Below are 15,301 nucleotides of genomic sequence, written 5' to 3' on the forward strand. Positions count from 1 at the left end.
TGCCATGCCATACCGTGACAATAATAATGATACTAATAACACCCCTGCAACAGCCCTCCCTTGCCTCTGGTCTCTTGGATGGCTGCCCCATCTGGTGCCTCCGTCCTTCTTCACAGGATGTCGAAGAAATGTGTTGTCTCAGGTTTTCAGTAGTTTTGGGGGCTGTGGCCTAGATATTTTTTTCTTCCTGTCCCTGATTAGATATTATAATACCATACCATATAAAATTTTATAATGGAAACAACAAATACTAATGAATAAAGAAACAGATAAAAGAAACACAAGTGGAGCCAATAGAGAATGTATAGAGCTGATCTTCAAAAAGTAAAATGTGTTTGGCCCCACAAGCATTCAGATCAGAGTTCTGATTGCAAAAACTGCCAGACAGGACATAAATTTAAAAAAAGGAAAAATGACATTAGTGAAGCAGGGCTTAGCATGTGGTCGACCAAACTGTATTTATTCCAAGAAAAAAACGAAACTGGAATAACAAGATGACAAGAGACATGTTGCAACTCGTCCTCTCTCAGAATAAAATAAAACAGCAGTTTCAGTTGAAGCTGAGCTGCTCATTGCACCACTAAGTAGCACAGCTGTAACATAGCTGCACCTGCTCGAGTTACAAGATACATGCACAGTAAATAAATAGGCTTATATTTAAGAAAAATGAGAAAGAATGTATTATTTACAAAGATTGTATTAACAAATATTATTTTTCAATAGAAATACATTAATTGGTATTAAAGGAGAGAAACAGAGGTGCATACAGTTAAAAAGGAAGACTGTCACAACAATTAAGAATAGGTCAATACAACGAGAACCAAAATAAATAAAGCTGTTAACTTATTATTTATCTACAGATTATATATTGTACAGATGTGCTGCCTCATTTGCAAATAAAGTTTTCTTGATTTGGACTGTATATAAATATAGCCTATTTAGACCTTAAAACGATGTTGTTTGGCTCTTATTAGTCAGATCGACTCTGCCATGCATGGCACTTAAATTCATTATGAAAACTCTTTCTAATACAAGACCTTTATGAATGGTGCCTCACAGAAAAGTGCTGCTTCTGATTTAGCATTGTAGCTATCACAGATTATTAGACTCAGTGCAAATTTAACAGCTGGTGAAAGTGACAGTCATCGACTGTAGGTTAGAGGTAAGAAGCCCTTCTTTGGTTGCCTAGATGAAGTTAAAACATTTTGGGTCTTTTGAGGTTTCTACAGTGATTTTAATTTTACTTCCTATATTATGGCCATGGACATGGTCCAATCCTGAGGCTCACCGCTCCTGATTGGCCATTTTAAAGCAAAATTAGCTACACTAGGATTGTCAGTCTGTGACTTTGGGTGAGACCCAAAGTAGCTGTTTTTTCTGAAATGGTGCGACTACAACCAGAAAAGTAGTTACAAAGTTACAATAATGCACTGGAATGGGAAATGGAGCATATTCTCCTTGTTTCCAAGACAATATGTTTTATTCTTGGACTCCTAAGCAGCTTCGGATGGTTCACAGTTCAAAATAATACTTATTTATCTTTGTTTTTAAGCCTCAGTTTGACATTTCAGTTCGTCTTCTGTCTTTTCTTGGCTCCTCTCCCTATAAGCCAACTTTTGTCTGACTGACTGGTTTCCCTCATAAACAGAAGGTTTGAATGGTAAGGGGACCTTTTGTGCTCATGGTCAGAACTACATGTCTCAGATGAAAATATTGACGATATCCACTCTCTATAATGCAATAAAAGTGATTACATGACCTCATCACATGAAACAGATACTACAGGTCATCTAACACAGTAAGAAATGTAACAATCAATTTGCACAGATGAACTGAGTTGAGTTATTGCCATTTAGAAATACATACAGAGAGACTAAAGCCATGCTGAAGACTGTTTAAGCACAGGTGCTTTGTTCAGGGATATTGACAATGACAGTCACTGTATTCATGTAAACTCTTTTTCAAAGCCTGTTTCCCTGTCATTGAAATGTGTAGCTTCTTCAGCTGCTCTCCTGCTTCCTCCAGATATTTCAGAAGCTCCACTTCCTGATCTTACTTCATCTGAAGTTCTTGCCCCTCTGGAGTTGTGTGGTTATCTATCAAAGCTGTTCCTTGTGGTGTTTACACATCTGGATTCTTGAGCATCACCTCTTTTTCATCATGTTCATGAATCCTAGTAAACATACAGTGTTAACTTGTCATTTTGTGTTCTTTGTGGTCACATAGAACAATGTATACAATTCACAGACAAGAGGATTCACTTGTGTTTGAATATTGGCTTAGTTTATCAGGCTTTTTAAAGTATTTACCCCCTATTTGGAATTGGTTTTATTTTGATTCTTCATGAATGAAAAAAGAAGTTTAGGGTCATGGCACATTGTTGACATGCTTGCCATGTTGTCTCAGATCTCAGTAGAGAAAATTTAATGTTCTTGTAATGACAAAAACACTATTTTAAAATGGAAAAAAAGAGAGACTTGTTTACCTTACTCGGCATCTGTGAATGGTCAGTAGAATACTCAGAAACACGGCGAGTAAGCCCGGAACTAAGACCAATTTCAAAGACCAGGACGGGACTGGAAGATATCATGTAACATTATTAAAAACCACAGTAGTTTCACATATGGCATATGAAGCATTTCATCATGAAATCTACCTGGAACATGTATGTGTGTCTCTCTGCTCTGGTTGGTGTTCCTCTGTTGGACTCTGCAGGTGATGTTGTTGCTGTGTCTCTTCTCCACGGTCACTCTGCTGCTGACAGTATAGAGGTCATCAGGACCTCTGAGGGTCTCTGCAGGGCCAGCAGAGAGGAGGTTTCCCTCACCGTCCAACCACAGCAGCTCAGGCTCTGGATACCAGCCTGCAGACTCACACTGTAACACCACCCTGCTGCTGGTTTTACTTATTACAGTGACTTTAGGAAAGGAGACAGCACCTAAAAAAAGAAAAGAAAACCAAGACCAGGAGAAATACTTTAAATTCACAGCACCAACATTGTGGTTATTGGTTGATTATGTTTGTAAAAGGTATCAGTGTGACCAGTAATTTAGAAAAGTGAACAGGAAAAGCAGAAGAAAATGAATCGATGGAACAACTTTGCTAAAATAACCAAAGAGACACATATACACTTAAGTTAATTATACAAGTTAGTTATTATGAAAGCAAATTACTATCATAGTGTTGCATTTTGAAGAAAATATTATTGCATTTTGACACGGTACACCCTGGATGGTTTGCTAATCTGTGGAAAGGTTAACACATAAAGTCAAAAAGCATTCACGCCTACAGACAATTTTGAACTGCCAGTTAACCTGACCCCACTAACTGCATGTCTTTAGACTGTGGGAGAAGGTGGGGGTACTGGGAGAGAATCCACACAGTTGTGGGAAAAACATGTAAACGCCACACTGAAAACACCAGTCAAACCCATCAGAGCTAATACCCAAAACACTACTGTGAGGTATCACTGCAACAGCATGCTGATCATAAATGTATTCATTTGTTGACTTATTAAGGGGGCAATAAATAAGTTAACCTCTTAAGCCGCACAGAAAGCACAGAAAAAAAAAGTCTTATTTTAATTTTTGCTTTTTTGACAAAAGTTATGGTTTGGGTTTGAGATCTGGTTGAGGTCATCAGTGGAGAATTAGATCTCTCGAAGTTAATGACATATCCTGAGTCATGCATACATATTAACAAGAGGATCCCAAGCTTTCTTCCCTCAAGGTTGAAAAATCCTTCTACTCCATGCAGGGATCCAGTCCCATGACACTAAAGGATAACTTGATCTGAAGTAGTTGTAATGAGTAGATGTAATGTTTCCATGAGAACAAGAAGCCAGTGTCTCCATTCTTTTCTTTCAGTTACATGAGATTTTTAAACTCAAATTGAGCACTCAAAGTACTTTAAAACACATTAATACATAAAGAAAGGACATAAAAAAATAATATAACGTGCATTTACTTACCAACAATGAGTTTAATGAAGGCCTCTTGTCCCACTTGTGGCACAAGGCATCTGTATATTCCCTCATCAGAGATGGTCACGTTTGAGATTTTCAGTGAAATGTCTCCATGTTCCAGTTTTTCCTTAACCACTGATGTCCTTCCTCTGTACGACGGCTGTTTGTTCACCACGTGTTCTTTTTCGTCTGCCCACTCGTAAACAAACCCGGGTGTTAGGTCAGGTCTCGCCCACTCCAGTCTCATCCCATTAGCATTCATTTCTGGTTTAACGTGGCACGGCAAAACAACCTCTTCCCCAACTGTGGCCACGACTGCTCGCAATGGAACGACAATGAGAGGCCGCCCTGAGGAGGAAATGGAAAATGGAAACAGCGGAGTAAAGTGAGCATTCCTGACAGTGTAAGTCACAGTTACTGTCAAACCTCTTACAGTTTACAAACAAGTTGACATTTATACTGTATAAAATTAGACCAAACTGGAAATACTACTTCTACTACTACTACTACTACTACTACTACTACTAATAATAATAATAATAATAATCTAACCTATTGTGGGGTTTTTTTTCACGTCTTAAACTTGTACTTTCTTACATGACCCAAATATTTCCCATGTGTGGGACTAATAAAGGTTTATCTTATCTTAACTTACCAAGCACTTAACCTTGGTGACGTTGAGCTCAGAGAAGAAAATGAAAAAAATGTACAAACTGTACTGTAAACTGCAGTCAAACCACATGACAGTCGTTTACACAGAAGGCATCTGACCCCAGGATATAATAAAAAACAAACAAACTACGATATAATATAATATAATATAATATAATATAATATAATATAATATAATATAATATATGACAACAATCATGACCTGTTCAGGCAACCAAAAATGTGGCCTTTGCTTCTGTTTTTTGGTTTAAGAAGGAGAAACACAAAAGGTTGCATAACAAAACATATAATGCAATTATGCAGTAAAAATGTCTAATAATCCAATGGCGACATCAAATGAGCGTTCAGTAGAAAAGAGTATTCAAAACACAAAAGACTACACAAAGAAATGCTTGATAGGGGTTGTATTGTGAAAGGCTTTGTGGGTTGGCTCTTTGATTCTGGAGGAGGAAGTTACTGATCTCAACCACAAATGTTTTGCACGCAGTTAAGAGGCAGCGTGTGCAATGTGAAGTGACACCATGCTGATAAAACTATGAACTCACCTCTGTGTATCAGGAGAAGGCAGAAAATCATGTGCTGTAAAATCATGGCTCTGTAGCCTCTCAACGATAACTTATATCTCCACAGATGCATCTTGGAAATCTTAAAGAAAAAGAAAAGTTGTAAAATTAACGAGATTAAAGACAATCAAAATAAATCATGCTAATTGTGCGATTTTGCTCCAAGAGAAAAGGCATTTTCTGTTTGTTTTGTCCTCTTTTCTTCATCATTGACTGTTTTTTCTCCCTCTTCTGGTCGTTTTTAATTCGTTTTTTATATTTGCTTTCAAAACAATGAACTCCCCCTTCCAGATCTTTTCATATAAACCGATTGTTAAGTTTCTGCATTGACTCCGGACTTAGTTTTGTCGCTGTAGTCATAAGCTTCTTGCTTTTGTGTTAAATGACATTAAGTATCAAAGTTAAATCAAAAATTTATACTCACAAGAGATACTTAACTGTGATTTTATCATGTCATATAATGCGAAAAAAGCTATTCTATTCTATTCTATTCTATTCTATTCTATTCTATTGTTTTAATCTCAAAGCCAGAAAACGACAAAGACATATAAACGATGTTGGACGGTTTTAAAATCCCCCGAACTGCTGTGACCCCTTCCGTCAGCTGAGAAAACTCTAACATTTAAATCGACTGTACTTGGATGGGTAACGAAATGTTTCTCCCACTGAAAACGCTACAGCGGGATGACAGAATCGACCTTTTGGGAATTGCGACTTACTGCTATTGTGTCCTTGTTTACTTGCATTCATCTTTTATAAGGCATTGATGCCTCTTTTGTTGTTGGACCCTATCTGAAAGTTACGGATACCACGTTCACTTTCACTGTATTGTTGTCTGTTTCTTCTTTGTATTATTTGTTACGATATATTTATATAATTGCACATAAACGTTAAAACCTTTACATCGACACTGTAAGGTGTTTTACTTCTATAACAGTTCTGATGAGAATAATCAAAAGTATTTAAGAGGAATTCTTACCTCAAAGAGAACAAAAGTCTACGACTTGCTGCGCAAGAGCTGTTGTTTGTTTACACTGTCACGTGCGATCAGCCGCGTGAGCTTCCTGTCTAAAACGAGGAAATCGTGACGACGATAATATAGCTCAGTGTTTTTAAGCTAAACGTTGTTTGCAGATGCCATGTATATGTAAATATATAGCAACAGATATATAAAACCTCGTGTCTCAGCGTTACCGTGAGCTTTCACTGATATGGCATTTCTGGTGTCACTTTTCTCTATAACGCTCTCTCTCTCTCTCTCTCTCTCTCTCTCTCTCTCTCTCTCTCTCTCTCACACACACACACACACACACACACACACACACACACACACACACTGTGGTCTTTGATTTCATCATTTTCATATTTTGACAAATTTGTTTGAAGGCTGTAAAATAAATCGATTTAATAACGTTCTTTTAAAAATATATTTTATTTGGGTTAGATCAACACGTTTTTGTACATAAACGTGAAACTGGACTCGTACAGTCTCTCTATAAGAACAGAAACACCCTACAAAGCCTCGTTATCAGTGCAAAATTGCATTGAGGTTTTGCAAAAACGACGTGCTTTACTTGCTCTGTAATTCAGCCTGAAGCTGCCTCAGACCTAATAATAACTAAAGTAATACACAAGGCTTCGACAAAGATAAGTAAACTATATACTATGGCAGACTCCACGAATCAAACTATAGAGCTGGAAAGTTGACACGTCGATGAAGCACCACCAGCCCGTTTACTGTGTAAATCGAGTGTAATGTTTCATTTTTAACACCAGATGGCGACCCCTGGAGAGGTCAGGAGCACCACCTTTTTTCTTCTTTTTTTTTTGTTGGTGTTGAAGCGTCAGTGTGTCAGCAGGTGAGAAACAGCGTAACTGCTGCACCGCCCACAGCCAAACCAAGATCAAAAGTCTGAGGTTGTGAGTGTCAGTCAGTGTGTATGATCACACTGATCTGAAAGGCTTCTCGTGTCTGCAGAGAGAATGATAACTTCCGAAACATTTAATTTGGTTCTTCAGTAATTGAGGGGGAAAGTCGTTTGTCCTTTAGGGATGTATCGTCGTCTTTTCGTGGTTGCCAGTCTGCTGTCATCCTATATGGGTAAGAAAGAGAGCTGGGTTATGCTGATTTTGTTTAGTGCAACGATTTAATTCACGTTCAGTCAAAGACTAAAGTAGGGGAGACCTGGGATAGTTGTAACATTTTTGACATTTCTGTCTGTAAATTGGAGCTCGTTTAAGGTAGTGGATTCAAAATGTAATGCAAAGTATTTACATGTCTCTGCTATTAAATAGTGCAGCTATTTTCTCTGCAGCACAATTACCCATTGCATGGTATGGTCTCAAACACGAAGAGTGAAATGTTACAATTAACCCCATAGTCTGGGTTAGTTGTAACATATCCTGGGGTGAAATGTAACACAATGAAATAAGGGTACTAACAAAACATTAACGTGTAATCTTTGTTTATTCAACACATGAATGCACTTAGAGCCATTTATGTAGCTATGTGTGTGTGTGACAGAATGCAGAAATCCAGCTTTTGAACATATTCCAACCCCCCAAAAAGACAAATTATGTAATTTTCTGCAGCTGAATATTTCATTAATTTTGGTTGGTCTTCCTTGAGTTTGGCCTCATTGGCTCAGTGGGCATTATAACCTACAACTCTTGCACTAATTTTGAACATAACAATGAAGCTGAAAAAATGTAGTTGTTCACCAGCATCGCAATTCCATTACTTTTTATCATGGTTTACCTTGGTGTGGTTTGCAAAGTTGTAACATCTGCATTATTGTTACAACTAACCCAGACTGTTGCTGTTACAACTGACCCAGACTCCTATAGCCATGAACTAGCTAACATTACAGCCAACAGCTAAAACATTAGCACTAAAGACCTACACAGAATATATCCCCACAGACATACAAATAACATAATTTAAGTTTGATGAGTTTAACTGCAAAGCAGATAATGCTATTAGAAGTTGAAATTAAGTAGAAAAACGTACTTTTTGTCATACAAATTACTTTTTTTCATGTTAAATTGTCTGTGTTTGACAAAATGTGCTGATTTTTCACATGTGATAGCAGAACTGAATTGGGCATGCACAGGATGAGTCACATCATTTGAAACTTAGCCCTGATTGGAGAAATTGGAAGTGTTACAACTGACCCACGTTACAACTATCCCGGTCTCCCCTAAATCAGAAGTGCCAAAGAACGTTAGGGATTTTACTGAAAGGAAAATTTAAAAGGTCGGTTAACTGCAAAACGCCCTCGTCATGCATCGCTGTTATCAGATAAAGATCACAGGAGCCAACAGGTTTTTTTTTTTTCAGGATTTCTTTAAATTAACTTTTTCCAAGCGGTGAACAGTGATTCCTGGCCGTCAACAGGATACTTAACAGCACAAGCTCAACATGACCTTTCATTGCACGTGCCGCGGATCCAAGCAATACTGTGATTGTTTGTCTTCCACTAGTGCGAGAAAGTGTTTGTTTAAACTTCACCTGTTGCCGTTACCTGTGTAAATCATGCCAAACCAGTTAGCTGAAAAATAATAACTCAGCGTCCTTAGGTCAAGTTTCAAATCTGCAGTGATCTCAGGACGTTGTTAAGAGATTTTCAGAATAAAATAATAGTTTTCAACATTATAGACAGGATTTCATATTATACATTCTGTAGTCGTGCTGTATAATTACTACAAACACTGTTGTCATAGTATTTTTAACCAGTGCTGAAATTATGGTTATTTAATGTAATTACTCACAAAGTTTGAAAAAACAAAACCATAATGCATTTAAAAGTAACCCCAAATCAATACGAATATAATATCTATAAATGGATAAGAGAGGAAGAGAAAATAACAGATATGTCAATTAAATATGCCACAGTCTAGTGCAGAGGGAATTTGGGGGACTTGAAAGAGGAAAAAACACAAACATAATTGTGAACAGCAATGATGTGCAATCATTTAATCATAATTGTTCTTTAATTGTTAAAGATGCACACACTGCATGCCTGAATCAAATGAAATGTACGGTTTGTTAACTGGTGCAGAACTGTGCACCATGTTCAAAGTTTCTGATGTTCAGTCTTAACTATGTCTGCATGTCTTAATGAGGAGTTGCTGCCATGTGATTTGTGTGAATAGATATTTGCACTGACATGCAGTTGAACTGGTGTACCAAATAAAGTGTGTTTCTATGCATCTTGCTTACGTAAATGTCACAATTATCTGTGTCCTGAAAAAGTGTGGGACATAGAGTATGTGTGAGACAGTGTGGGACATTTTCATGTATGTACAAAGTATACATCTTACAGGTTTGGGGACTTCCCCACCTTACCTCATGAACATCACTGGCCAATATCTTAATCACGCTGAACCAACCAGTGCAAACCTCAATAGATGGACTCGTGCCAATAGTTGTATCATTAACCAAATACTATGCATTTAAAAATAAATGCCATCAGAAATGCAGTGCATTCAGAAGTTCATGATTAATTGGATGAGAGAATATTTGAGTGACTAAGCCGTCATTGTTGCGTCACAGGAAAGTACTGCTGCAATGTTATGCAGGTGAAAAAGATAATAAGTGCAAGCAGCTGATTGTGGCATTCAAAGTCCTCAGAAACAAAACGTCCTTGTCAGTCTTGCAGCTTTGTTTTCTGTCGGGCTCTTTGGGTGGCAATTTTCTTTCATTTCAAATAAGATACGATGGCCAAACCTGGATAAGAGAAAAAATAAATCAACAATGCCACCAAAAAACAAACAAAGAAACAACAAAAAAAACAACAGTTTAATGTGTCAGAATATTTTTTTTTCTCTTAAAAAGGGGCTTTCTCTTCTGAATGTCGTACTTTTGTTACAGATGTATGCCCTTATAGCTTTAATGTGGCATTAAAAATATATGGGATAGACTTGATTGTCTCTGTAATGTAACTGTAATCCTGCTGGTCAATACTCAGAGTATTGATCAGGATTTGAAAAAGGCTGGTAAACTGCAGAGTTTGCCTTGCAGCTCCGTGCTCTCTTCACCTATAGAATAACATATAGGAGTCAATCCACCTGGAGGCGTAAAGTTTTACTCACATTGTTTATTGCCTACTTCAATAACTTTAGTTTTTATCATTTTAATATGGTTGTTTATCCTTTTTGTGTTTCTTTTTTCTTTTCTTTTCTTTTTTCTAGGTGGATCCCCTGCTCAGGATCAGCCACTGCACGTTCTTGCCTTTGCTGGTGGAGATGTTATTCTACCGTGCAGTTTCAATATCTCTGACAAGGAAGACTTTCCGACTGTTGAGTGGTCCAAGGAAGGCTTGAAGCCAAATGTTGTCTTCTTGTACCGGGATGGTTGTGAGGCCTACGAGATGAAGAATCCAGCCTTCGAGTACAGGACAAGCCTCATCATGAAAAAGCTCAAAGATGGAAACATCTCATTACGGATCTCCAATGTGCAGGTGTCTGATACTGGAAAGTACCAGTGCCTCGTATTCCAGAAAAATGTCGCCAGGAAGGTTTCAACAGTGGAGCTGTTTGTGGGTATGTCCACTCATGTTCATTTCTACACAAAGAGTTCACCATTGAATTGCCTAAGTGTGCTCCACCCACTTAAATGTTGGATTCTTGTCCAATTCAGCTAAATTCATTTAACATGCGATCAGGATCTGGGTTTTACTTTAGAGTCAGAGCTTGAAGGGGCACAATTTTGAATTACAGGAGGATAAACTATGCTCCACAAAGTTTATGCTAGGTTAGATGGTGGTCATTGATATAAGTTGACCCTACCCCTAACAGCACAGAGCTCTTGGCTTTAAACATAGACAGTATCTGTGAGCTGCTTCTTTTCTTCATCTGTATCTCATTTCATCTTCTATCTATTTGATTTTCCTTTTGAATAAACAATTGAGCTATTAATTATACCTAAAAATCTGAATCCATTCTTCGGGTCGTATAGCAACTGAATAAAAATCAATGATACGTCCATAAATCCACACACTTGTAAAACTTCTCACATTTCAGCCTTTGGTTGTCAACAGTCTAAAACTACTTCAAAGTTAAATGAGTCTTGATGAGTATCGAGCTTTATTGGTTGATAAGGTTAGCCACTATCTTGCTAGAGCAAACTTTCCTTCTGCTCAAATGTTCTGTTTATGGAGGTCAACAGACGAAAGCATAGGAAACAGGGGAAACTAGCTTCTTTTAGACAGTGGAGCTGAACAGAAGAGTTGCACCAACGACCAATAAAAGAGGAGTAGACCATATTTTGACTGTGACATATACAAAGCTGCTCTAGTTGAGTTCAAAGATAAAAACATAACATAATAGATCCAAAAAAGGAAACTTTAAACAGATTTCCAAATGGAAGGAACAGAACAGAGATTATTTAAACACAGAACAAGCCACTACTTTCAGCTAAATATCACACTTTAGTGGCAAGTATCCCGAGTATAGGCTGTAAATATAGTAGCAGTTATGAAAAACACCGAGAATCAATTCCACTTTGCTCTTTAAGTAATACATTGTGTACATAACATTTAATCCTATGGGTTAAAAATACGCGACTGTATTCTGCGTCATTTCTGAAGCTTAAAGTACAAACAACAGCTTCATCCACAGGAATGTCCTTTGAGTTCAGTGTGTGTACACATTTGACTCTTTTTTTTTTTTTCTTTTCTTTTTAATAGTTGGGTGTTTCATAACAGGCTGAACTGGTTGATCATTAGCCTCATTGCTCATGTAGCAATCGCCCACCTGTGGGCTGGACCGGAAGAACATATCCGGTGTGTCCTCATTTGGTTTCATGTCTCTCTGTTTAAATGTGATTTAGACCAAATGTGGACATTAAATCAAGCTGCCACTGCCAATAATGAAAAACAGGAAATGAGACTATTGCATTTCTTGAAATTCTTGTTTCATTCGTGTCTTCATTAAATCCCTGAAGTTGAGTCACAGTCATTAGACCTTAAACAAGCAACCATTGCATCACCAAACCTCTGCCAGGGGTAGTTGATAAAATTCTGTTATTGTTACAAATTTGGATATATTTTTGTCCCTAATGAATGAAAAATATTAACACAACCAGAAACCATGGTGATACCTGCATCATTTTTTTTTTTTTTTTTGGGGGGGGGGGTCTGTAAAGTAAATTGTGTGTGCTAAACTTTCAAATGACACCAGCTTTATTTCATTATTTTACTGGGAATATGGCCAGTTGGCCTTGCTCAGAAGTGCATATTATACTATTAATAATATTTGTCCAATGTAAGATTTAAACTTCTGTAAAAGTTGCCATGGTTAAGGATTGGTTCACATGAGATAATCTTTCTTTCATCAGAGGAACAGACTTTCAGGATGTCTTTTTATAGGAGGAGACACTCATCTACTTAAACGCTCAATTTCAAGGAGCTTTAGAAAAGTTGTTTACTTTATAAAAAGCACAGCTCCATATAATTATCATAGGGTCGTGACCTTACAGTTTAAATCGCTCTGAGGCAACTGCTGTTGTGATTTGACACTGTCTATAAATAGTGTAATTTAATTGTGTAAAAGCAGTTTGTATTGTCTGTGTATCACTTAGTGTCTTTCATTCTTCTTCAGAAGCCAAGAGTGTTATAAAGTGTGGGATTGACGTCATAGATGTAACTTTAACATAAAAACAATAACAGGTTTATCAGAAATAAGGACAGGTGCATCGGATGGAAGATTTATGATCACACCTTCTGGTTTTGTTGTTTTTACAGTGGCTGTTTCTGAGCCAAGGCTTTCAGTGATTTCAGCGGAGGGTGATGCCATAACTCTGCATTGTGAAGCAAAATGCTGGCTGCCAGAGCCTCAGGTAACATTTCTGGATGACAATGGAAAGAACATCTATGGGGAAAACCCCAAAGGACAACAAGATGCCCGTGGATGTTTCACTGTGACACAAAGAGTCACTCTGCAAAGAGCTACCAGCAGGTTATACATATTTTTTTAGACATTAATAATTGGATAAGCATTTTTAATTTTATTACAGTACTGTGCAAAAGTCTTGAATCTCTCTCTTTATATTCTGATAGGACAACAGGAAAACGCAGCGTCAGAACTCATTGTTTCTCTGGCTTTAATCTCATTAAGTAACTGTCAGGAGTAGTTCTCGTGTAGTGTAACCCTATCTGCTGTGGACTGGCCTCCTGAGAGCCAGGACCCCTATATTCACACTGTGAGATCATCATGACACAACACAAAATAAACATCCAAAGGAGAATTTCAGTGACCTTCAGAAACCCCGATGAGTATTCTTGAAGACTACCTAAAGAAATGACAAGAAACATTGCCTAAGAGAGTTCAGACTGTGTGCCCATTTGTGTTTGTACTTTTCAATAAATCACTGCACTTTCCCCCCATTGAATTCTTTAGGTGGGAAAAAGTGCAGTGATTTATTGCACGTAGACTGGCTCAAGACTTTTGCACAATACTGCAGATTATGTTTAACCAACTAACTGTAAAATTAGATTTTCACTTATATGATGTGATTTATAAACTGTGTATTTGTCAAACAGTATAACCTGCAGAGTTCATCTACAAGAGTTTAACCAGACCAGGGAAACAAAGATCCTCATACCAGGTATGCCAGATCTTCACGTGTGCATTCAAACACCCATATTCACATTTTGTTTAATGCATTTGCTATCTATTTAGGGTTTATGTGTAGGTTTTATTGGGATTTCGTGTGTGGAGTTTTATCAGATGACCCCTATGTTAACCATTTGCTCTCTTGTTGCTTTCCACATGTCACTTCACACCAGGATTGACACCCTAACCCACTGTTGTCTTTATTCTAAGCTGTAAGAAATCCACACCAGATCTGGGTGTACCCTCATGCTTTGCGCATCTTTTATTATCTCTGTCACGCTTGTTGTACACGCTTGGCTGCCAGTCATACACATCAACGATGAACCCCAAACATACGACCCTACACAGATTCTAGGCTGATTGCAATGCACAGGTGCGTCTGCCTTCCCTGCAGCGGCACCGCAGAACACACCTGTGATTGATAATGTAGTTCTAGCCAAAATATCTATACTTAGAAACCGATCCATCCATCCATTCTCTTCCGCTTATGCATGTCTTTGGATGCTGGGAGAAAGACAGATTACCTGTGGAGAACTCACGCAAACGCAGGGAGAACATGCAAACTCCCCACAGAAAGACCCCGCCCTGAAATTGAATTCTTTCTGTGAGGCAACAGTGCTTACCACCGTGTCACTGTGCTGCTTAGAGATCATGATAACAAATTGTATCTTTACTCCAATACAACCTATGTACAGCCTCTGCACCACATGCTTGCCAGTTTGCATATCGCCTCTATTCTTGACATTGTCTGGAGTCCTGTTGAGTTTTGTTGGCAGATCTGTCTGTCTGTCTGAGAATTATCTGTTCATATGTCAACACAATGTTATGTCATTTCAGGTGTCTGCATGAAGTCTGATCCTCACACTATCGCCATCACCATTGGAGGAACAGCACTTCTTTTCTTAGTTGCAGCTGGATTCATTGCCCTTTCATGCATAAAATGCTTCAGATTTGGTGAGTCACAGTTCTGAATTATACAAAAAAATGCATAGCAAGGGCCATTGATATAGACTGCCAGTGAGCAGTTGAGAAACATTTTGAAATGACAGCAAAGTGGTTTTGGTGTTTTATTTTTTATTGTTGTTGTTTTAAGGATGAAGAAAAATGTAGCTGCTCTTTACATAGAGAACACAAAGACAGAAGTGCAAGTCTTTAAGGTGGAAACTCAGGAGTTTTGAGACTGACTCAATAGTATACACTGATCAGGCATAACATTAATAATAACTGACATGGCACCAGTAAGTGGGTGGGATAAGTGGGAGCCAAGTGAACATTTGTCCTCAAACTTAATGTCAGAAGCAGGAACAACTGGTATAGGCATTTGAGCATTAGTTTGGGCCTAAATTGTGATGGCTAGATGACGAAGTCAGAGCACCAACGAGTTCATGTTGAGCCAAGGCTCACTGATGGATGCGCGATCCGATCCAACAGACGAGCTACTGGAGCTCAAATTAAAGAATTAATTAAAGTTAATTTTGTTTCTGAT

At 38.0% G+C, this 15,301-nt stretch overlaps 2 protein-coding genes across 3 annotated transcripts in view; one reads left to right on the forward strand and one right to left on the reverse strand.

Moving 5' to 3' along the window:
- LOC146673784 (butyrophilin subfamily 2 member A2-like) overlaps positions 1–15,301 on the reverse strand; it is a 20,994-nt gene continuing 5,693 nt past the window's right edge. The window contains exons 1-6 of one of the 2 annotated variants that reach the window (XM_085391598.1): positions 6,179–6,455; positions 5,182–5,281; positions 3,971–4,312; positions 2,657–2,938; positions 2,486–2,576; positions 1–2,173 (exon numbers count right to left, since the gene is read on the reverse strand). In XM_085391598.1, the coding sequence (XP_085247724.1) occupies positions 2,122–2,173; positions 2,486–2,576; positions 2,657–2,938; positions 3,971–4,312; positions 5,182–5,272 (858 nt within the window). In that variant the 5' untranslated portion in view covers positions 5,273–5,281; positions 6,179–6,455 and the 3' untranslated portion in view covers positions 1–2,121. Of the gene's footprint in view, positions 2,174–2,485; positions 2,577–2,656; positions 2,939–3,970; positions 4,313–5,181; positions 5,282–6,178; positions 6,456–15,301 lie in introns of those variants that run through there. The other variant, XM_085391590.1, reaches the window with a different exon arrangement.
- The window catches only part of LOC146673785 (uncharacterized), a 9,724-nt gene continuing 1,584 nt past the window's right edge, over positions 7,162–15,301 (forward strand). Inside the window, exons 1-5 of the mRNA XM_085391575.1 lie at positions 7,162–7,300; positions 10,393–10,743; positions 12,945–13,158; positions 13,743–13,807; positions 14,653–14,769. Coding sequence (XP_085247701.1) covers positions 7,252–7,300; positions 10,393–10,743; positions 12,945–13,158; positions 13,743–13,807; positions 14,653–14,769 — 796 coding nt within the window. The 5' untranslated portion in view covers positions 7,162–7,251. The remainder of the gene's footprint in view (positions 7,301–10,392; positions 10,744–12,944; positions 13,159–13,742; positions 13,808–14,652; positions 14,770–15,301) is intronic.

Source organism: Rhamphochromis longiceps, linkage group LG3, assembly GCF_057381845.1.
Source record: "Rhamphochromis longiceps isolate RC_006_pf linkage group LG3, R_longiceps_female_GT1.1, whole genome shotgun sequence".
Lineage (NCBI taxonomy): Eukaryota > Metazoa > Chordata > Actinopteri > Cichliformes > Cichlidae > Rhamphochromis > Rhamphochromis longiceps.